Source organism: Drosophila kikkawai, chromosome 3R, assembly GCF_030179895.1.
Source record: "Drosophila kikkawai strain 14028-0561.14 chromosome 3R, DkikHiC1v2, whole genome shotgun sequence".
Lineage (NCBI taxonomy): Eukaryota > Metazoa > Arthropoda > Insecta > Diptera > Drosophilidae > Drosophila > Drosophila kikkawai.
The window spans coordinates 35413770-35438456 of record NC_091731.1 but is presented as its reverse complement, the minus strand read 5'-3'; the positions used below and the strand labels follow the sequence as shown (position 1 = coordinate 35438456).

The 24687-nt window shown below is 44.0% G+C and overlaps 1 protein-coding gene and 1 long non-coding RNA gene across 3 annotated transcripts; one reads left to right on the top strand and one right to left on the bottom strand.

The window, feature by feature from the left end:
* Positions 1-10788: 10788 nt before the first annotated feature.
* LOC138928864 (uncharacterized) lies at positions 10789-11815 on the bottom strand. The gene is made up of 3 exons (XR_011445264.1): positions 11778-11815; positions 11343-11718; positions 10789-11021 (listed from the first exon to the last, which is right to left on the bottom strand). It is a non-coding gene; the product is annotated as an uncharacterized lncRNA (long non-coding RNA).
* Positions 11816-17922: 6107 nt separating this feature from the next.
* dpr5 (defective proboscis extension response 5) lies at positions 17923-24457 on the top strand. 2 transcript variants are annotated; one of them, XM_017163005.3, is made up of 6 exons: positions 17923-18011; positions 18685-18822; positions 21358-21726; positions 22211-22468; positions 23863-24099; positions 24162-24457. In XM_017163005.3, exons 2-5 carry the CDS (start codon positions 18723-18725, stop codon positions 24042-24044), a joined length of 909 nt encoding a protein of 302 aa, XP_017018494.1. In that variant the 5' UTR covers positions 17923-18011; positions 18685-18722; the 3' UTR covers positions 24045-24099; positions 24162-24457. The 2 variants fall into 2 exon arrangements, with proteins under 2 accessions (XP_017018494.1, XP_070143079.1); XM_070286978.1 differs by having other exon boundaries at positions 24145-24169.
* The last annotated feature ends 230 nt before the right edge of the window (positions 24458-24687 follow it).

Below are 24687 nucleotides of genomic sequence, written 5' to 3'. Positions count from 1 at the left end.
TGCACCGGACGAAAATCAAGTCTAGCGTACGTGACTTTTGATTATCAACAGCAGACAGAGCAAAAAGTTTATACAAATGTAACATTAATTACTCATCCTAGTTTCGGTACTTGGAGAAATTTTATGAAATATTTATAGGGTTTTAAAAGAGAAATCAGATGGGAAGGTAACTTTGGGAAGTCGAAGGGACGAATTTTAAATTCATTTGTGTTACTTTTTATAAGCTTATCCAAGCAACAAATGATAAAATTATATTTTAAATATATAATATATATTTTTGGTTGCTTTTATATTCTCTATAGTTATAGTTTCTATAGTTAAACATAGACCAAACTCACTCCCATTAAATTTCCATTGAAATGTACAGCTCTGATAACGAAAAAATTAGCCCTTATTGTATCGATTACATTACAACCAGTAATTAAATTACATCTCCCAGCGAAATTAGAATTTCGCCAACGGTTTGTACGGCTGCCAATGATTGGTGACCGCGACTCTTCGCACCTTTGCCGTGGTTAAAGCTGCGGTGGGAATGCGATTACCCTTATTGGGTTGAAACGTAATTAATTTCGGACTAAAACCCTTTTCTCTCCGTGTACTGTTTACACGTGTGTGTGCTTTGGCATTAGCCAATTATGCAGACGACGCATTTAATGGGGGGCCAAGAGGCAGGCAGTCAAGGCAACAGGAGCAGTCAGGCAGCCAGCGAAGCGACTGACGACGGCGCTGAACCGCTTTATGCCTTTTGTTCTCGTGTATCAACTTGGCAATTTGTAAGCAATTTACGTGGCTCGGGCTAATTAACTCGCCATATTTTCTATGCCTACAAAGTTTCAATGAGCCAGAGTCAAAGCCTAAGCCGAAAGCCGTCGCCACCTCCTTGCTGCAGCGCAGACAACATCTTCGCCTTTAGCCCGATTTTGGGCAGCACGAGGTGACCCACTGACTCGGTGACTCGGTGACAGAGTTCCGTGTTAACCCAGTGACTGGGCCAAGAGAGCGGGAGAAGAGAGCTAACATCCTGTTAAGAGAGCGCTGCGAGAGAGCTCTGAGTTGGGAGCTAAGCAACATGTTGCCAAAGGAAGACAACATGTTGCCGGCACTTTCAATTATCTGTGCGATAGAAAATTAAAATAATGAACAGTGGCTCACATACACATACTGGCACACTGTGGCTAACACACACCTCAATGCACATGTGTGCGCCGCCATTGAAATACGTTGGTTTGGTAGGAAAAATATGTAAATGCTGCTGGCATATCGTATATGGAATATGCGAGTATGCGGAATATACGAGCACCTATAGATGGATGCGAGTGGCAAATGGACGGGGCGGGGCGAGGCGATGCGATGCCAAGCGAGGAAATTGCGGCATTTACGTGGCGGGCCAAGGACTTGGCTTGGCTCTTCATCAGCTCCGTATGCCGCTGTCTTTCTTCTTCCACTCGCCTCTTCTTGTTTTTTGAAGTTTTCGCCTCATGGCTCATCGAACACTCCCAACCCACTCCCACTTGCCGCTCTCATTCTCACCCCCGGCAAGGACACCCAAAATAAACATAATCTGAGCCGGGGTGTGCGTGTGTCGCTGTGTGCATGGAAATGCTAAAAGCGTCTGCCTCAGAGCCCAGAACAACGTGGCACATTATTTAATCAAGCGTAGAAATTGAATAGGCCCTTAAAAACTTTTGCCCGAGGCACTTAACCCCCAGTGAAAATAGAAATTGACGACATCGCCAGCCAGTCAGCCAACTTGAAGAATTCCAGTCCCCACGAGAGAGAAAAAAAAAATGAAAAGGGAAATCCACGACCTAGTGTAGGTCCAAGACCGAGACGAACCCGAAAATCCCACGGGCAGACGAGTAGAAAAATGAGCTGATAAGGGAATTTCATGCAAAATTGGTAAGCCAACAACCTGATTACTTAATTGCCAGTTTGCGGCCTGCCTGACTTCAATATCTGCCCTAGTCTTGCCCTCATCCTGGCCTCGTCCTGTCTGCGAGTCATAAATTTCACAGCTCAGAAGATGTCGCTGCAAATGGAGCATAAAGTCCTGGGCTGAGCTGTGACTTGAAAGTCAAGAGCGGAGATTTTTGGGGCAAAATCGAGGAGGTGTCAAGTAACCAGAGAGCATTTCTCATTTGACAAGGGTCCAAAGGTTCGAGGCGGACATGGGAAAACCCGAAAAACACACACAAGTAGTGTTAAACTGCTGCCGAATGCAAAGCAGGTCCTTCCGAAACTTTCTCGATAATTACATTAATTTGCCGATTACTTCATCATCATTTTCCTAGCAGCAAAATCCAGCAATTAATGGATTCGACTGCCAAGTTTAGGGCACTTAAATTGATCTCCCAACTCACTTTGGCAATTGAATTGGAATCTCTCCTTATTTTTTTGCCCCCGAGTGAGGTTGGATTTCTCAGCGAGCTCCCTGGTTATGGATAGGTCGTTTTCGGGGTCTGCAAACTTAATTTTAATTCTCACGCTTTGCCAGCTGCCATTACTTCGGGGCCCCTTGTCAAAGGCCCCTGGGGAATGGGTACTCCGACTCTGACTCGCACTCGAAATCGTAATCAGGTTTGGGGAACCTCTCCATGGCAGGAGCAGAGTCCTGGAGCCCTTGCCTGACCATTTCCACGGCTTCCGTTCTCGACTCGAACTACTATTTGATTTCAGCATTGATTTATGAGCGTGTCCGGTTCACGTAGAGCCACGTACATAGCCATCGACTGGCCTGTCCGCATCCGCATTTCCATCCTCAGCGGCATCCGCATCCGCATCGGCACCGGCATCGGTGGCAGCCATGTTCGTGTTGCGCTGCCTTTGGCAGATTTGCTTTCGCAGTCCGCTCAGTTGAGCCGGCGACTGGCAGCTGATTGCCCAAAGTCAGTAAATTAAAGTTCATTCAGCAGCTCAGAGAGGTTTCAAAGAGGGGAGCGGGATTGATTCGGTTCCTGACTCTGACTCTGACTCTGCCTCTGACGCTGGCGCACATTTGTAATTTATTCGCTGGCAAAAACCACAAAAGCAACAGCAAAATAGATATTTATTAACATATAAATTATGCATGTGATTGGCCTCAACGGGGCGGCTCGATACGGAGTGATGTCGGTGCTGTGGATGAGGATGAGGACAGCTCCGATGATTAATCGTCAGGCTCGCAAGCGGCGGCGGGCCTTTAAAGCCAACAGCTAATTTCCTATTTTAAACTCACGCTCGGCTGGTCCCCTTCTGCTTTACTATATAATATATATGTGTTTATATATAGCCTTAAACTCCGCCATCAGAGGTTGCTGATAAAGTAAAGGCGAGGATAGTTCTGCCTGTCACATAAATCGGATCAATAAATGATGATATTATGCTACCGCAGGGACACATTCAGCTGCCACACTCGCACAGAGGCATTTACACTGAGAGAAAGGTGATGAAGGCTACTTATTTTATAAATAAAAATTAGTATTTAAATATTTTATAACAAAATCGTATTAATAAAAATATTGTAATGGTAAAAGACAGTGATTCAAGTGTTATTTGAATTTTGTATACCTTTTTGGAATGTGAAAGTTACTTCTAATAAATGTTTAGAGGCATAACATTAATGTAGAAATACTTTTTAATATTAGAAAACAAAGTTATCTATATTTAATTTATTTTATAAAATATTTAAAAGTTTAGTTTTTGTACAAAAAGCATTTTTCTAGCTTAGAAAGTAAATTCTATAAATCAAAATAAATATTAAGAGTTATACATTTAATTTTGAAATACTTTTTTAATATTCAAATAAGTTATGAATATTATTAAAAGTTTCCTTGCTTAGCTTTCCCCATTAGAAAGTGAAATTCTATATACTCAACTCCCAGAAGTCTGCTACCCTTCGAGGGTGTGAAAGTCCATGCAAGTTTCCTTTGAAATTCAAAGTTCTAAGCTATAGTGTGTAAAGTGAAAACTCTCGCTATAACTTTTCTGTAGTTTCCTAAGTCAGATCCATCTCTTCGTGCATGAATATATATACTTTTACAAGAATTTCTGAAACCCCCTACCGATTTCTGGACAACTGTTCAAATGGTTTTCTTGGGCACTTATCAGCAATATTATTTAATCTTAATTCTTAAATAAATTAATAAAAATATTTATATAAAGAATTTAATCATTTAATCCCAAAACTTTCAAGTTTTTTCCCTGTGGATGAGCGACAGCCACTGCTGCCAAGTCGTAGGTGGCAACACATTAAGATAAAGTGACAACGCCTCCATGGAGCATAGTGGACGTTGAGGATGCGCGCCCCTGCGGATGCAGAAAAGGGGTAGCGTTGAACGCCGAAACAGGGGGTAAGGCAGGGGGCACCCGGCGACGGGCCATCGCTCTGAAGGACAAACAGAAATCAGGCGGCAAACATCAAGAGGGAGAGAGAGCAGTGGCTTGGGTATACAAATGAATTGTATACATGTCCCGCTTCACGTTCCTATACATATATATATATATGTAAGTGTATGTGTAAGGGGGATAAGCTTTTATTTTCGCTTGGCATTTTATGCGCATCACGCATACGCACTGTTACACACCAGCGAGAGATGGCAGCAGATAGTAGATAGCGGATAGCGGATAGCATAGATGTGTGTACTCAACACACAGGGACTTGCAGAAACGCAAACAGCGCGCTCCGCTTTGCATCAAAGGGAGCGGGGGCCACGGATTCGGGCAAGGGTTCTTGCTATAATGACATTTAGCTTTTGAAACAATGTAAACAGCACCATAGCAGCAGCAGCAGCAGCAGCAGCAGCAGCAGCTTCGGCGAAGACAACGTCGAAGTTCAAAGTTGGCTCTGGCTGTAGGCCGCCGAAAGTTGCCCTAAGTACCAAGGCACACACACTCGGGCGTCAGCAGGACAAGGAAGCAAAGACGGATGAGGAGAAGGCTAACGAGGAAGAGACAGAGAACAGCCATGACAAAGGATCCCGAGTTCTGGGTGTGTGTAAGTGTGTGCTCTGGAATTTTGCATGAGCCATCCAGCCACCGCAAATAGTGAAGGGATACGCAGCCACGCACCCACCTGCTCCCACAGACTGTCAAGCCAGGTAAACTGTCAAGTTAAGCCCTGTGAGAAGCCATAAATTGCCACCCGGAGGCAGGGCTGTAGCGACCAGGTGGAGGTGGGGCCAGTGAAACCGACAAGACGCTGACATTAACTAGGCCAGATATTGAGACAGCTCCAGGACGGATATGAGCCCCCAAAACCATTCCTCATGCAATCGGACAGCCACCGCCGAGGACTCTCAACTCAGGCCCAAAACGGGTCAAGTTCCATTGCTGGCTTTGATTAAGTGCGGCGATAACAAGGAGAAATCGCTATCCAGAGGATGTGGAGTCCTGAGAGTCGGAGAGATGGAGAATCGCAGGGCGGAAGAGCCATATAACCTGCCACGCCGAGAGCCTCTGAGCCGGAGTTATTGTTGGGCAAATTGATGCTTTCACGTGCAGATGGATGGGCCACGGGCTTTATGTATTTCCATGGCTCCTTTTGTTGCCACCGCCGAGTATTCAAATGACATATTATATAACATTGTGAAAACATTTACGCTCGCTTGTAAATATTTCAATTTATTTAATGCCAAGCGGGTATCTTTTATGTGCATCTAGCTGGCCTGGCCTGGCCTGCACTCCGCATCCGGGCTCCGGGCATAAAGAATGGGCTGCCATAATCATATGCCAATAAAAAGTCGGTTAGCAGAGGGACTCCACTCTGCTCCGCACTGGGCTTAGCCGGGGCTTTAGGTTCAGGTTGGGTATTGGCATTGGGATTGGGACACACGTTATCATTATGCGCTACATCGCTTACACATGTGGCCAAAACGGAGGGTCCTGGCAGCGGGCTGCGGGGGCTTTATAATACATTCAATTCATGGCCAGAACAAATGATGTGGAAATGTAAAATAGATGCCCGGCCACGCAAGATGCCGCCCAAAAAGCTCCGGTTAACTGGCACAGCATGTGGCAGTTTGGGGCACTGAGGGAAAAATTGTATAAAGAAGAGAATAAATATTTTCATGAACAAAGGAAGAGGTTTATTTACATAATTAAAAGTATATGATCGGTTTACAGTTGTTTACCTAAAATATGTAATAAAGACATACTTTGAGTACTTCTCATTAAATATTATAAACAAAAACATAAACATGTCTGTCGACCAAGGAAAAATCAAAGATAATAACTTCAAACAGCAGACTAATTAAAAGAAAATTAAGTCTTGTTTCACGCACACATAAATTCCTTTTTAAGAAAGCAAAATAATGATAATAAATTCTGTCAAAATTCCGTTTAAATTCTCTCTGAATGACTTCTTGGAAAACCTTTTTTAGGTTAACGATTTTTCCTTAGTGTGAGACGAAGGAGCCGGGAGCACATAAGGCACCCAACATAATGGCGGGATAATCGCCGCCGACACATGCACACTTGAAATGACAGTGGATTGCCAATTGCCCAAACCCTGTCACGTTCTCGACGTTGATGACCAGCCGGGATAGGATCGGATGGCATCGAACTAAAGGAGGAGAGAGACGAAAGGCGACGGCAGGGCGAGACTTCATTAGCTGCAACGGCAGCGTTTAATTTTTATGGTCATGTGCCTAAATGCAATCCGTAGCCCGTTGCCCAGAGTCAATTGTACTGGCTTTTATGGCTTCGAAGCCCTAACGAGCTCTAATTGAACCAAAAGGGGGGTATTGCCTTTAAAAGCCCGTAGCTTTGCGGACTCGGGTGGTGGCTTTGTAATTGGCTAACTGTTATTGTTAAATGGGAAATGGTAGAGTAAGGACCAACCAATTTCAGGGCCTGCCCCAAAGGAGGCAATGACAAGAGCAAGGTGACTCTGCTGGGCCATCGAAATTAAGTCAAAATAACCGAACATGACGTGCAGGAAGGACCGGAGCAAGGAACATCCGGCTGAGGAGAGTCTTTTTCGTTTTGCCGGCATCACTCATACGCCGTGTGGCCACAAGCAAATGGGAATGCCAATGCCTTTTGCGGTGGGCGTGCCAACTGTCATTAACTGCCGCCTGCTAATGAAACGAAATCTCCTTCACGACATAATCTCATTATACTTATATATGTCCTCGCATACAAATAAATTTAGCCCCGATATGATGTGTTCTGTTCGCTCGCTCGTTCGACAATCAAAGTGGAGTGGGTGGAGCCACATGCTCCTTCTTCCGGCGTGCATTGTTATGACTCCCCGGGCTATTAATTGTGCTTAGTTCCGTGGCGGGGCTGCTGCTGCTGGTGCGCACTTAGTGCCTGGCACTTTGTTAATCGCATGATGGAGAACTGGCCAGATGGGAGCCAGCCATGGCCGATAAGGCCAACCAGGAGGCGATGTGCCTGACTGCCTGACTGCCTGCCTGCGTATTTGCCCGGTGTCTTCATATTTCAGGCATTTATGGCCTGGTATTTGCCTCGGGTAGGCTTCTGCTTCTGCTACTTGGCAAACTCTTCCACATTCAACTGACCTTTGAACTAGTTTTCAATTAAAGCTGCAAGAGCAGCAGTAGAAGCAGGGGTTGCAGGGAATGCAGAAGATGCTGGGTCCCTGGATCGTGGGCCTTTTGTGGCATTTACTTAGCATTTACTTTTGTATAAAACTATAACATGCAAGCAAGTTTCATAAATCACGGCTCTAAGCCGAGCACAAGTGAAAAATCGTAGCCCCAATTTTAATTAAAAGCGTGCAAAACACGATACCCTCTGCCTGCCTGCACCATCCCTTTTCACACACACACCCTGAGAAGTCGTATACAATGTTTTTCCGAGGAAAGCCTGTAAAGCCTTGCGCCTGAATAATGATTGAAAAACAAGGCAAGACTGAGACTTACACCCCAGCTCCTCCACCCACCCATTACCACCTTCTTCGCAACGAGTTGTATAAACTCAAGAATGAAGTTTGTTTAAAATAATTTGCAGGCTGTCCAGGCTTAGGCCCCCTCCCCACCTCTATACTCTGGCCCATATTGTGCCCCGAATCCTACCCAGCTCAGGGCCAACGCCTCCGTCTTGTTTGCTTATTTGCAGAGCCCATTTGTTGCCCGGGTACGTGCGAGTTCCCAGAGTTCCCTTCGGTTCGCTTTCGGGTTTCCCCACTCCCACATTGACTATGCTCCCCCCTGTACTCTTTACCACTCCCGTAGACGGCGGCGACAAAAGTCTTTAATTTCTGGCCAATAACAACGGCAACAGCTACGGCTACGGCCATGGCCATGTCGGTGATGCCAAAAGCTTTTCAAAGCCACCGAAACGGGGGCGTTAACAAGCGCCAGAGACAAAACTTGCCGTTTATTTCCAACTACAACGCAGCTAGATAAACACAAAAACATATAGATACACTGGGAGAAAATTGTGTAAAGCTTAACATACAAATAAATTAGTATTAAGTATGCTTTATAAATACAAAATACAGCTATTTTTAGGTTTTATATATGGTAAAACATAAATAAATAATATAATAGGTAATAATAATATAGTTTCTTATTTATTTTCATTATTTTATGTTAGAAATATATTGTATTATTCTGTAGAAATCTATAAATTCTCTCTCTGTAAGTATACATTGGGTTAGGGACAAGAAGGCGTGGCTGATGTTGGGCGGTGGGCGGTATAAAACACTTTGAATGCTCTGCGAGCCGCAGGGTATCAAGGGATTAGTTCCTGCACTTGAGCAAATATGCAAAGATCCCAAGTTTGTCTTCTCTTAATGAGTCCGTCTCCAAGTTGGCCAAGGGGTTTGGCAAAGGAATTGGAAAAGCGGAATTGGAGAAAGATCTATGGGAGAAAGGGTATCTCAAATGAGATAGGGATTTCTAAACTATAGATTAATATATGTAAATTTATGGATAAATTAATGTAATAATTATACTTAATTTTTACAACAAAGTGAAAGGTTACAAAAGGTTTAAAATTCGTACTTTAAGGTCTCAAAAACTTCAAGAAAGAAAAACTTAAGAATATATTTCCCACTTAACCTAGAGAACTTAAAGAGTAACTCTTTCTTTTTCCAAGTTTTATTTCCACCTATAAGTTTTCCACTCGATCTTGAATGTTCCCCTCCAGAGACTTTTCAGTTGCCTGGCAGAAAAAATAAAGAGCTGCCAGAAAGACTGCAAGGCTTTTTACATACTGAAGGCAGACTCTTTACTCTTACTCTCTTTTATAAAAAAAAACCAAAGTACATATATAACGACCCCCTTCCGGCGGAAAGAGTAATTCCCATTCGGGCATTCCCCACTCAAGTGGCAGCCACCGCGGCGCAGATAAGTGTGCATAAGCTCAACTTGATATCGAGGTATGCGTGCCGTCGTAGTCATGGCATAATAGCGTTTTGATACCCGCACATAAACAACAATGGCGCAACAACAACGACAACAACCAGAGCAATAACAACAACAGTGGCAGTGAGAGAGAGCAATGACAATAAAATGCAAAAGAGCCAGCCCAACCACCCCTGGGCTCCACCCTTCTGCGCTTCTCCCCTTTGGAGAGGTAATCCCAACCTGATGCTGTCTGTTTTCTAGTGTCTACGCCTGTGGCCTTCATCAGTGCAAAATGACGAGAAGGGGGTGGAACAGTGGCATCCATAGCTCTACCAGGGGGCATTGAATTTTAAGATTCCAACTCAACATGAGAACTGAATCTATTTGAATTGCAATTTTCGAAAATTGATTTACTTAGTATTCCTGAATAAAAAGAAAATAACTTATTCTTGGTTTAATAACTTTGTTTACTTGAATTTAAATTTTATTAACGATTTTATTACTTAAGGGATGCAACTCTTTTAAGAGCTTTTACTGTTCAACCCAATCTCTAAACCCTAGAGCTCCTTGTCCACAATAACAATAATTACACCGTTTTGTGACTATATAAACCCCCTTGTTAAACGTTATCTCCGTTAGCCCCTGCAGAGGAGCTGGTTAGCTGGGGTTAGTAGGCTAAAGCCAAGCGCTTTTGGATTACGTAAAAGTAGGCACTTATTATGCTGGCAAGCACAACGAGTTGCGATTTATTGTTTGACGTTGCCAGAGCCGCCTCCGCCGCGTGTTGCCTGCGCTTTGAGGTCATGGCCCCGCTTCATACCGGATTTGCCTCCGTACTCCTCGAACCAAACTCCTGGCTTAGCACAAATGTTGATCTAATCCAGAGTCGGAGACAGACAAACAACACATGACGTGACTCCGTTCGGATTCGGATTCGGATACGGGAGCGGATACGGATGCCGGGGCGGAGCCATGACTACGCCAAATGGCAAAACAAACTCGAAACTGCGGCTCCGTTTCCGCCGCTCCGCGGTTGAGTTGTGGCCCTGACGAATGGATTGAAGTTGCAGGCTGCAGGCGTGGGAAAGTCGGCAAAATTCGGGCTATATGTTTCGGGGAAATGCCAAAAAAAAAGTTTGAAAGGGGGAGCTGGCCGTTAAGTGACCCAGTCAGGCGTAGAAGTTTTCGAGCCAATCTGCAAAGCTCCGTTAACGCATTTGCACAGCTATTCCGCCACACTCCCTGCCAGTTTTGGTCAAAATCCATTTCAGCTTAGACCCCCCGCCAGGGGACACAGGGGACACACATTGTGAGATATTACCCGAATGACCTTTCATCTGGTCTTTGAAATGGCATTTCAATCAATTCATAGGCTCTCCCCCACCCGAAAATGGTTGAGAACAACACGAACATAGTGAACGGTGCCCTGGTTCCGACCACTTAATGTCACAATAAAAATGTAACTAACCATGAAAATTACATGTTTCCCAGCAATTTGCCATTTTGACATCCTTCTGACGTCTCTGCATACGACGACCCAAAACCCAGCTTGAGACCCTCCCGCTCCCTCGCTCCCTCTGATGTTTGTCCTTTGAGTCGAGGCGAGTCGAGTTGAGTTGTCCGGCAGTGGCAGGAGGCGGACAACCAATATTTATCAACAACGTAACGTTCGTGTTCGGCTCACGGACAAACTTCTTAAAAGCGTTCTTGCTCCTTCGATTGGCGCTGCAGAATTATAGAAAAAATCAAATAAAATACAAATAAAGCAAAGAAAATTGCAAAAGATGAGAGACGACGACGACGACGAGGAAAAATAAAATAAAAAGTAAAATACAACAAAAAATTGGTGCTGGCAAAATCAACCGAAATTCCTAGCAATAAAATCGACTTTTTTATTTTGTTTGTTGGCAGCCAAAATGAAAGTACTGCCGTTCATTCATACATACATGTCCCACTCCCCACAAGGTGTAGGTATGTATGTATGACCACTAGCTAAAACATACATATTATATATAATATAGAAATGCGAAAATTGTCAACGTTTACATTCTTGGGTTCTTGGTTTCTGGCGGTGGTCCGGTCCCATTGCCGGTCTCCGTTGGTCTCCGTTTCCAGCTCCCTTTGTGTGTGTGTATGCTTTCTATTTTTATTTTTCGTTTTCCCAGCTACGTTTTTCACTTGAGCTTTGCATCGCAATTCGAGTGGAAAATTGACATATGTTTACTTTGTTGCTGCCGCTGTCGAAACTCCCTATTCGTCTGTGTTCCGGCTTGATGTTGTCCAAAGTTTTTTCCCTGGTCCCTCCAATCGGCCAGTTGCCGAAAGTCGAGCGTCATTAGATTGGTTCGCTGTTAGCATTTCAGCTACTGGGACAAGAGGTACTCAGCACTCCGGGACTAGACTGGGACAGTTCTGTCTCCGGCTGAGGATGATCAACTTGGGAATGGGTTGCATTGAAAGAGTATAGTTGTGAGTATTTACCAAGTACTATTTGTTTGCTAGCAATGCTGGACACATTGTATATAGAGTCTTTAAATTTAAATAAAATATCTTTAAGAGGACCTCACGAACCCAATACTTTCCGTTTCTTTTTAATCCCTGCTGTCAGGCTCTTTGCTGTCTTAACCTTTGATTTCTTTAAGCTGAAGCTTAATAACTTTTTCTACGCCTCAAAGGGAATCCATGAATCACAGGCTACTGCATCCTCTCCAGCTTCAGTTGCACTTGCTTACGAGTTCAGGGTTAATCCCTTTTCCGGCTGAATTGCAACGCATTCGAAATTCCCTTTCATCGACATCGTCTTCATCCGCATCCTCGGCGCACATTTTAAGCGGCTATAAAAAATTAAATTAAATTATTGAAGCATTTTATTACATGTTTGTGCTTTCTTCTGGCGCTTTTCCTTCTCCGTCTGTTATCGTTAGAGCATATTTATTAAGCAGGAAAATATTGAGAGAAGCCCATCAGGATAGTAGTTGCTACTCAACGGTGGAGGGAGAGGCAGAGGCAGAGGGAACCGAGGACAAAGGACTGGCATCAACAATTGGATATCTCTGTTTGTCGGGGGCCTGGTTAAATTGCCCATTGAAAGGCCGCCGGGGGCACACAGTTGTAGAATGGCAGCAGCAGAAGCAGCAGCAGAGGCAGAGCTTGTTGTTGCAGTTGCAAGTTGCAAGGCCATCGAGTGGTGCTGCGTCAGCTCAGAGATTACACTAGGAAACAAGGTACTTAAAATTATATGGCTACTTGGATTCATTTTATGGGCTTTTATAACAAATTAGACTTTTCAAGGATTCTTTTTAGGGAGGAAAACTGTTTGTTTTAAGAGTGTAGCTTTGCATATATTTAAAAGAATTTTAAAGCAGCTTAAAGCAAAAATTTATAATTTATAATTTATAAAATTTATATTTTCTAGTTCATAAAGGGGATTTGCTTGCTATGTAGTGTTACCATTATATAGTTGCTCTGTGGAAGAGGGGGCGGACATTAGGGGTGCTGAAAGTTGCCAAGTTGCGGCGGGCTGAAAAACGAACGCCCATAAATGATTAATGGGCAAAGTTGCATTCGCATTTTGATGGCCCAAACACTTTTCATAATTTCGAGCGCTTGAAATTAGTCAGCTCTTTTTGCGGTTCCCCCTTACTGCCCCCCGAACCATCGAATCCCCTTTTGGAGATGCACATTAATGGCCATTTATTACAATTTTCGTTTGCTGCAAGCCAACTCGCCCAAACAATCCCAACAACTGCCACTGCAAATGAAGTGTAAAGCAGATAGCCGTCAGGGGCTTGGGCCGAATTAGAATTCGGAATCGGAATGAATGCAATGCTCCGCCTTTCAAGTCTCCTCCTCAAGTTGCCTAGCGAGACCGACATGAGCCAATTTACATAACCCAGAACAACAAATAGTTACAAATTGAAAACTTTTGTCTGCCAAGATTGTAAGCGATTGTCTAGTCTCCCCTTTATGTCCTGCTGCTGATACTGCTTTTGCTGCCACTGCCATTGTTATAATCAAAGTGGTAGCTGAATAACAAGAAAAACACAGCAACAGCAAACTGAAGCTGACAGAGACAGCACTGAGATACTTTCGCTCAGATACGGATACACTCGCACACATTCGGATACATTACGAGGCGGGAGAGAGCAATGTGCACGAGATTGGATGATGGCAGCCAGAGCGAAAAAGTATCGACAAGTTTGACGCTTTATGGCATTGTTTAGTGCCGCACATTTCGCCAAAAAAACGTTTTTCAACTTTCACACAATTGCGCCATTTGTGCCGCGTCTTCAGGGGCGCGGGGTGTCGGGGCCGAGGATCTATAGATTTTGGCCTGGCCATGGCCATTGAAATCGGAACGGATAGCAGCGCGGAATGGAGGCGGGACAGTCGAGTCGAATCGAGTCGAGTCGACACAAATCTGCTGACGGAAGCTTCCACAGAGCACACACAGTGCTCTTTTTATACGGAAAACGTGCAGAAAGTTTGAGTGCCAGCTTAGGAGCTGTTGGCAAAAAGTTATAAAACAGTAGATAATAAAATAATAAAATATATGTATTTGAATTGTGTTCGAAGAGCGTCCCTCTTTCACACCCTCCCGGGCCCTTCCCCCATCAGCATCAGCGCGCACACACATAAAGTTTTTGTTTCAGGCGATAAAATTACATGTCAAATTGAATGTAACCTGCTATTTGTGCGCATTATGGTGGCCATAATTAAACCCGCAATGGCCCAAAGGGAATCGCCGCACGATGGCTGGTCAATCATGGGTTTATTTGATGGCTTAAACTTTGTGAGGGAAGCGAAATCGAAATTGGTATCGGAAGTGGAGGCTGATAGGCAGGCGCCTGGCGGATGACCTCAGTGAGCATCCGGATATGGGTAACTATCGAGGGAGCTTGCTATCATGAGTTATGTTCGTCTTACCCCACGCTAAAAATATTATTTAAATATTACTTTTCACCGAAAAACCCGCGCCAAATCCTATAAATCAAACGAAAGTCTCCGCCGGCTGAAAGCAAGATCCTAGATAGAAAAGTTTCCAGCGAAGAACAACAAGAGAGATGCCTGAAATAAATTTGCAAAGAATCGAGCAAAACTTTGGAGCGTTGTGCGATTTGTTTTCCAATGAAAATGGGGGAAAATGGTAAATGGTAAATGGAAAATAGAAAATTGAAACTGAGAACCTGTCGGAGGGGAATGAGCGCTGAAACTGCTGGGTAAAGTCACCTCGTTATTATCCGAAACCAGAGGAATCTGTGCGAGTGCTTGGGTAAGCCGAATCAATGCGTTTTTTATGCTAATACAATCAATCGGTCTAATCGAATCAAACGTTTTGACAACCCAACGGGCCTCAAATGGAGCGTTTTGGGGCTTGTCCCTACCATTGTCTTCGTCTGCGTCTCTTGTCTCCTGTATCCTGTCTCCTGTCTCGACCTATAAACTATCGCTGGGACAGCAACAACAAGTACGCAATATGCATAAAACTTTATATGGCATTTAAATCGTGCCTGGGGTTGGTTCGCACCCCTTTGCTCCCCAGCTTTACTGTCCAATCCGGATCCGGAACCCATCCCATTTGGCTGCTTACTTCGGCTGTTAACTCAAGCGTCACAAATGCCGGAAATCGAATACAATTTGTAATTCTGATGAACAGTTGAGCAAAACTTAAGCGTCGTCGTCAGTGTCTGTCCCGCCTGCTGGTGCTACTGTTGTTACTCCCTGTTAACGCTTGTTGTTACCACTCCCCCTGCTCTGCTCTGGGCCATTGTTGATTCTGCTGGTGATTCTGATTCTTATTGTCCTGGCTTTCCTGTTCCTGCAACTACTTTTGGCATATTTAGCCCGGCTTTCACCTTGCTCTCGCCCGACTTTTCTTTATCCTCCACAGTTTCTGCCAGTTATCCCAGTTTCCCAGTTTTTCTGTTGCTGTTTTTGTTTCCAGCTGTAGCTCTCCTCCACGTCCAACTGGGTTTCCATTTCGTTATCGAGTCGTCCTCGTCGGCAATCGCCATGTAATGCCAAATTGGGCGACATCGTTTTATGTTTTGTTTTTGCCCACTTCTGGGAATGGGGGCTGGATTCCTGCCCCTTGCTTGGATATGGGAATGTGTCTACAGGTTCACTCATCAGTTGGCGCTCTGTTAAATTTCGCACACGTAGCAGCATAAAAATTGACACCGATAATTCGAGTCTGTGCGAGTCTGCACTGCGTATACGCGATATAAACACGCACACGCCCCGAAAACATACATCATGTCGGAAAATTTGTCGGTCGCTGAGGCTGAGGTGAGGCGAGGAGAGGAGAGGGAGCCACTAGGACGACAGGATGCGGGATGTAGAGGAAGTGGAGAAGGGGCTGGGACTGTAACTGGGACTGGGGCTGGGGAATTGGGGCGATATGTCGCGTCGCTGTTTACACAAACAAAGTTATCAATTTTACACACGACAGTCCTCGCTCGCTTCACCCCTGCTTATGCTTCCTAAAAGCCACCATCCATCCATCCCCCCGTGAGTACATTATTCCCCGGCGGAAGGGCTTCTCAAAGTGGTCGGGATAAGGCAGGGCCAGGCAAGGTAAGACTGCCAGCGACTGCCAGAGACTGCCAGCATTTCCATCAATTCAGTATGCAATCAATGTCCAAATCGAAGACGCAAAGCGGTGAAACCCCTCACTTGAGATACAGGGAAGATTCCATTAAAGGAATTACTGTCTATTTTAAAATCATAAATTTATACATTTTCATAAATTTATATTGTTATCTATTTTCAATAATATCAAGCTAGATTCCTAAGATTCCTTATTTACCCTAGAAAACCATCTGCTTTCATTAATATTCCTTATATTTACAGTGTACTGTCAAAAAGGAGAATATTTACCAGAAGTAAGGGGTCGCCTTGTCGCTCAAAAGGTTATGCGCGAAATGATCTTAACAGGGGATTTCGCGGAAATATTGAATTTGAACATTTCGAAGCATCCTTTCCTGCGCTTAGATCTAAAGTAACTCGACATTGCTCTTAAAGTGTTTCACGTTCTCAGCAGCAAAAATCTCCAGCAACTGTGTTGGGAGTCCTTCCCCAAAGACATTTTTCATAATTTCTGCAACCTTACCACCGGAGAACAGAATTCACTTAGGGCTAAGAGTGATGGATGAGGGGCTGCAAAAATGTCGCCGCTTGTTAAATTCTGAGGAATGTTTGGCTTGTTAGTGTAAAATAATATGAGCTTCGTGGGCGGGACTCTGCTTACTTAGGAGCTCACCCAAACCGCCTTTTGTCCTGTGTTGTCTATTTGATTTGCCAGTACATCCTGATGGAGAGTAGGTGACGAACAACGAAGACCAAGGCGAAGACGGAGACGAAGAATACAACACAAAAAAAAAAAAATTCCACTCAAATTGCATTTATTGGAGAAATATTTATAATAACTTGGAAATTCAATTTCCAAAGAAAATATGCTAAACGGATTTGTGGGGGAGGGAGGGGCCGTGCAGCCATCGAGGGGGGATTTCCCGAGGTGAGGATGTCAGTCGGGCAAGTGTGCGTGGCTTGTGTGTCATGTCAATGCCTTGGTGTCGGTGTCGGTGTCTCTGTGTCTGTGTCTGTGATTGTGCTGTGTGCCAGCAGGAGAAATATGTTAGAAAATTAAAATCGACCATATGTTGCCTCATCGATTTTGATAAGTCGCCGTCGCCGTCGCCGCTGCTGCCGCCACATCGGGCGGAGCAACAGCAGCAGCGGCTGCCATGGCCGCTTCATATCCGTTTCCGCTTTGACACAATGGGCTCACAATGCGTGGTGCGCTTGTGTGTGTGAGCTGCTCGTATGTGTATGTCTCTGTGCCACTTTCGATTGCAAAAGCCTGGATAAAAAAGACGCCTTGTCATGCATGAGTTTTGTGCCTTTTATTATTGATGTTGTTTGGTGCTATTATTGCTGCTGCTTCTGTTGCTGCTCCTCCTTCTGGTGCCTTTGCTGCCATTTCATTGTTGCTCCTTCGCAGTGGCGTGACACAAATCAAACGTACCCTGGTAAATATTTCATAAGCACATCCAACCACGCACCTCCGATGAACTTTAAAGAGATCCCAGGACATTGCAGGAGGGCCTTGGCACTCCTCCTCCAGTGAATGTCGCCTCCAGGCCTTGCGATTCAATTTGGCTCCAATAAATGTTGCCGCAACATGTTGCTGCTGCGCCGGCGCAGGACGTAGGAGTGCTCCTGCTACTCCCGGAGATTTGCATATTTGCGGAGGACTTGGCAGAGCAGCTCGGTTCAGTTGTTTTCCGCGCCTCAAGCCACACACACGCGACGAGCGCGTTGCCCAAAGACCGGAAACGACGAAACGTGATACGTGACCGAGGCAAACCGTGACTTCCCGTGACTTGTCGTGTATCGTGACTCGGGTGAGACTGCTCGGCTGGCTTTCGTGCCCTTTATATCTGGCGTCTCAATCGGAATTGGTATTGGAATCGCGTCATTGGAGTGACTGATTTCGCATTACGTTTGGTGATTGTGCGAACGGTTTCTCGCGTTTGACCATGACTGTTGCCTTACGTCGTCGAACGTAAGGGCAGTTACGTAAGCCATACCGATAAAGGGACCGAAACGCAAGGCGCTCGAATGCGTTACGTTGCGCATGAGATGGCGGCACGCAGTTCGCGCTACATTTACTCCGACCACAGCCACCGAATCTAGTTCGCTGCCAGGGAAAAGGTAGCGTAGCGTCCTTCGCCTCCGGTTTGCCCCTTTGACCCGCCCGTCCCTGTCGAATATAATTAAGTGTATTATCGGAACGTGACCAAAGCGAAATTGCTGCCTGCGGGCGAGGCAACTGCTGCGACTTGAGCGTCTGCTCCTCCCACTGTCCCAGCTCCTCTTACTACTCCTCCTCCTCCACTGGCCAAGCAATTGAATGGACAGCTTAGTGTGTAATGAAGAAATTACCAAAAGCTCGATTTCTACCCTCCCCCGACTCTTATCTACCCCTCCCACCCCTGAGGACATCTCAATCTCCAGCACGCCGTTGTCCTGTGGGCGTCATGGTGATTGAAAACTCAACCGCATTGCGGTCTTGTCATCAGTTTAAATGAATGTGCTGCGGTTTCCGGCTCTCCGATAAGACGGAGCCCTGAGCCTAATCCCTTTCAGTTATTGTTTCGGCACAATGTGGCCTCAAAAGTGGGTGGTGCGGATGGGCCGGAGTGTCCTTCATCTTCGTCTTTGCTTTCGTCTCCATCTTTTGTGTCGAGTCGCGTCGAGTTGAATTGAGTTGAGTCCCGCGATTGCCATCATTTATTTTAATTACTTTTCTGTTGTCGTTCTCTCCTTGGTCTCCTGGTCCTGGCCTTCATCCTGGTCTTCCTGCTGGTCCACGTCCTGGCTGCAGTTATATGTAATTCGAGAGCCACACAAATTGCGCATGAAATGTTGGTGGAATACTTTATGGCGCTGCTCGTGATCATGGGATTAACCGCAACAGTCGACAAGCACAGCCGCCGGCCCAGCAGCAGCAGGCAATACTTCGGTGAGTATCCCAGGCTTTAAATCTAATCAGGCGACACTCAAAGGGTTAAGCCGCTAGGAGACTGGGCAATCGTATCAGAAATGGCATTATAAATGAGAAAACAGCACCGGCGCTGGATATTGAAAATCGCATTTGTGGCGAGCCGCCGACCAATTCCAATTAGATTGAGGGATATGGCGGGGATTATGCGAAGGACACTGATCTCTCAGAAGCAGGAGATATATATTAAAAGCTCAAAAGCTGGGACAGCAAATTGCTGGAAATTTTTAAACCAGAAGAGCTTATATTCTTGTGTATGGATTAACCCTTTGTTGTTTTTTGGTAACCATTTAAAAATTATATTTTCATAACGTTGAGTTATTAAAGTCAAAAAAAGTAAAAGGGTGAAGAAATTGAGTAATGATAATGATATATAAAGCTCAGATTAACTTGTCAAACACTTTAAAAATCAATAAAGCTTAAACATAGCACTTATGTAAGGTACAAGTTTTAATACTTTTAATATGTCGAATCAGGTATGAATATAAATTTCAAAAAGGTAAAATTAATTTCTCATTAAAGCCTTATTTTTAAAGTGAATAAATAGTTACCCCGACCATAAAATTTAGATTTCAACATTTTTAAATTGAAACCCCACACATTTTCATTACTTTTCCCTAATCAATTGAATTTTGCAACTTTAATTTACAACTTTTAACATGAAACCAACATAAAAACAAACTAACTGGTAACTTATTCGTGCAGGTTAACACTGGTGTTTTAATTATAAAGTTATTTGCAAAGCTTAACCAAATAAGCTCTCCAAACTTTAACTATGTATTAAAGGCCAGTCTCTGGCAACCCTTTCAAGTTGATTTCACCAGGATTAGCACCAAAGTTAATATATTTGAGTAGTGTTTATGGCTGTGTCTCTCTCTAATGGATAAATGATCTCTGAAAGGATCTCAATTTGGCAATTCCCTCTGGCATCTGTCCGAAATTGTTTATGCTGCCATCTATTTCGCATTTCTCTCACATCTGTGAGTGTAAACCGGGAACAGGAGCAGGAACAGGAAGAGGAGCAGGGACAGGGACAGTACCAGGACCAGGAGCTTCGCCAATTGCTCATTTGTAATTTATGGCACCTGAGCTCAGTTTAGGGCCGCTTGGGGGACTGCAGCTTGGGTGGGACTGCTCCAAAGCTGGGTTACGAGGAGGTGGCCACTGAAGCTGCGGTTGCTGCGGTTCTTCGCCCGACCAACTTGCCACCCCGCACTTTGTATGTAAATACGCAACTTTTATTAAAAATTTTTTTATGTTGTTACATGCTATTTGCCAACGTGAGTGTGTGTGCGTGGGTGTGTGGGTGTGCAGGCGTGGGGAGTTTTCTTTTTTATTTTGTGGCCAGCATAAAAAGCAATTTCAAGTGAAGTGTTTGGCTTGGCCAAAGCGTTACCATCGAGCCCAGCGGCTCTGGAGCAACAGTTTCAATTAAGTGTTTAACATCATTTTATTGCTCCGACATTTGATAGCTAAATTTGCTCCAACCACACATACACACACACCCACACGCAGTAGGCACCAAGGATCCCAGCCTATAAATCAATATGTGTTTATCCACTTCCACATCCACAGTACCATCCACTTTAGCAGCTGTATTTGTGTTTGTATTTGTTTAGGCACTCATGGATTATTAGCGCATTAGTTGGCTAATACATCGCCATTTGGTTGGTGCCAGGATCGGATGGAGGCACACCACCCACATAAATCACACTCCCTAACCGGTGATGGATCATAAAAGGGGAATGGAAATGGGTGCCTGCTTGAGCTCGGGCATAAATTAAGCGCAAATACTCGTTAATCAAATGAATGCTGATGCCACCCCGCCCCGCCAGCTGAGGCGATTGAGCCAATCCGTTGGCCAAGTCCAACACAACCCGCTCAAACAGCCATCCATCTGTCTGTCTGTCTGTCGGTCTGTCGGTGTGTCCTCTATCCATCTGTCTGTCTGTCGGTATATCTATCTATCTGTCTGAATGCCTGCCTAGCTGACGCTTCCTGTTTCCATCTGTCTGTCTGGGCCTCGGGCCCTGCGGCCAAGGAATGCACTTGAATACATTTAGATTGACGTTCAGATACAGCTGTTGGGATATTCTGACACCCCTCTTGAGCGGCTTTAATGGACATGTAGGAGGCCATGTCCTAGGCTCTTGAATTTACAACTTAATCATCGGAAGATGTCTTCGGTAGTTTAAAGTATCAGCTAGCCTTCAGAAAGTTGTTATTTTAGGATAATAAATTGATAGCAGTATATGTGAAAAATAACCCTAGGTTTCAAATGATTAATTTAGATGATATTTTCTTGGGCGAATCAAAAAAATATTAAATATATTTCGACAGTTGTCCAAATATTAAACAATTGTTTATGAAGACAAAGTATAAATATTTTTAAAAGGGAATTAATTTAGTCACAAGATAAGGGATCTTTTCGATTAAAATACAATTTTCTTTAAAATTTTTAAGAAACTTTATTAATATAATATCTATCCCCCTTAGGTCACCTGGCCGCCGCCGAGGAACTGTCCAACCTGATACCCGACAACTACGAAGGTCCCGATCCCATCTTCGATAACTCCACAGATCGGGAAATCATTGCCGCTCTGGGCACCACCGCCCGACTGCACTGCCGCGTCCGGCATCTGGGTGACCGAGCAGTGTCCTGGATCCGGCAACGTGACCTCCACATTCTCACCATCGGCATCATGACCTACACCAATGACCAGCGATTCTTGGCGCGCCACATTGACAACTCCGACGAGTGGGTGCTCAAGGTCGTGTCGGTGCAGCCCAGGGATGCGGGCATCTATGAATGCCAGGTGTCCACAGAGCCCAAGATCAGCCTGGCCTACAAGCTGGTGGTTGTGAGTGAGTATTCCTTTGGGTTGGGGAAAACACTTTGAAAATTAGCTTTGCAAATGTAAAACTTCAGCCAGACACAAAGTTTAGTGCTTGCATATCCATAAATGATCCTTAAAACGTTGGGAAAAAAGACCCTAATTCAGCGAAAGCTGCTGACTCTATTAAAAACTCATCAAAATTTTTAATTTCTTTGGTGGGTTACGAACCCCTTTCGGTGGAGCCATCGCCTGGGCTTAAATTAAGGCAAGTGCCCGCCTCAATACTCCCTTTGAATGCCAATCGATTGGCGGTCGTGTTAGTCCATGTTGCCGTTGTTTACATCTCCGTTTAGATACCCCCAGCCCAAGGGCGCAAAGAGCGGGGATTACTCTGACAAATTAGTTTATCAAACAACCCCCTCGCCGGAGAAGGGGAGACAAAGTACCCCCGATGGCAACTTGTTGACACCCCCATTAATCGACATCGACACGCCGCCGCTCTCCTTTGACAGCATCCAAGGCCCAGATCCTCGCCAACCGCGAGCTGTTCATCCAAAAAGGCAGCGACATCAATCTGACGTGCATCGCCCCGCAGGCGCCCGGCCCCTACACGCACATGCTCTGGCACAAGGACACGGAGCTGGTGAGCGACTCGGCGCGGGGCGGCATCCGGGTGGTGTCCGAGCAGCAGATGAAGACCAGCAACCTGGTGATATCGCGCGTGCTGAACACGGACTCAGGCAACTACACCTGCTCCGCGGAGAACTCGAGTGAGTCCTTGAAGCAGCAACAAGAAACTTTTTCGTCCATTTAGGATTAAGTCCTTTTTAGTTGACATCATTTACTGTTTAAGTTTTAGTATGACTTGATGGCACGAACTTTGTTGAAATTCAATTAGTTTCGGTCTTTATTTCATTATTTATAGGGGATTCTTGGGTGTATGAATAATTTAAAACAATTAGAAGATTAATTTATATAAATAAATATTAGATTAGAAATATGTTTATCTTTATCATTAAAGCAATTATTTCAGAGTCATACATTTTAATGAAATCTACGAAAGATGAGTCTGACTCATTCAATAATTTATTAATTTTAATTGCTTCAAGATAATTAATGTCAACAAAATCTGATAATATCTTCAGTTTTTACAATATAGATTTATTTCTTTGTTTCTCGCTGATAAAACTTTATTAACTATAAATAATAGCTTCATTAAAACATCATTTATAATATAATTTTCAGAATATACTGATTTTTATCAGAAAATTTATTATTTCTGAAGCTCTTTAATTACAATATAATACAATTTTAAATAATTTTTCCCCTTGTGTTAAAATTTAACTTTAAACAATTAGAAAATTCATTTACATAAATTAATAATATATTAGAAATATGATTATCTTAGGCCAGTAAATATATTTTCATCAATGCAATTAATTCTGAGATACACATTTTAATAAAAAATATGCCAATAATTCATTTATTTTAATTGCTTTAAGACAATTAAAGTTTGGGAAATATAATATAATTTTCAATTATTATAGCCTTGCTGGGTATTATAATTTTAGTCAGAAGCTTGCAATGCAGTGAAGGAATCATTTTCGACCTTATAAAGTATATATATTCTTGATCAGCTTTAACAGGCGCTCTTTCCTAGCCATGTCGGGAAGAAAAATATTTTTTTCGATTTTTTTCAAAATTTGATAAGGGGTTACATCGTTAAAATTTAAAAAAATGACCAAAAATTTGAATTTCTTAAAATGTAAAATTTAATATGCAGATGTGTTTACCTAGTGAAAACAAGCACAGAAAAGCTTTCCGAATTAAAATTAATGAATTTTTGGTTTAGTTATGAACGATTTTTGATTTGATGCCACGATCCTATGGCAAATTCCAAGGGTATACAAGTTTGTTGCCTTTCCTTTTACAATATATATTTATTTCCTTGCTTCTCGCTGATAAAACTTTATTAACTATAAATAATAGCTTCATTAAGACATAATTTATTATTTTATAGCACCATATTTATTGGTTAATTGCTGAATAATTAACATCCTTCGAGCTTTTAAATTACAATATAATAAAATTGTATATAATTTTCCCCGTCTGTTTAAGGCCACCACTAACCCTCTTTCTATATCCCAACATCTGCTCCCAACAGATTCTGACAGCGTCTTTGTGCATATCATTAAGAGTGAGCAGCACGCGGCCATGCAGCACGAGCTGGGAGCGAGGCTGGAGCTGCCACCACTGCCATTGCTGCTCCTGGCGGCCCTTCTGGTCGTGCTCGCCTCCCCAGTAACCCCATCTCCGCCAGCAGCTCTTGCAGCAGCGCCCCTTTAAGCCGGGCCAAAGTCGAGCGGCAACTTATGTTCGATGTCTGGAGCCCGGGAGCCGGGTAAGTCGGTGATTTTTAATGCCGTCATCAGCTCAGGAGTCGTAGTCATCATCTCGTTACAGGACACGCCCACTAGGAGATGGGATGACTGGCTGACTGGAAAGGATGGTGGCTGGAGGCTGGAGGCTAACGACGTCGATGTCGCGTTGTCTTGTAAATATGTAAATCGAGTTTTTGTTTATGTTTGTGTTTGTGTGGCTCAGTCTCTAAGTATTTTTATACGTAATTAAGTAAATAGGTCGAGAGTGCATACGTCTAGCAAATATGTATATGCTCATATGCTAAGTACATACACATAAGTAGCATATACATGGCCGATCGCATACCTAGAGATACCAGAAGCGAGCAATCGAATCGAATCGAATCCGTAACGAATGTAAATAAATGTTTAATCTTAATAATCGAGCGGCGATATCTAGATTAATTATGACGAATCGCCTGCTGCATAGCGTATACGCAATTTCATTTTCCCGCCCCATGATTGATGGCGATACGAGTGGGACCGCCTCCCAGCCGTCGATTACTATATCAGGGCGAGGACTTTGACATCCTGCGACCCGGATTATGGCCCTTAATTGCGGGGGCGGA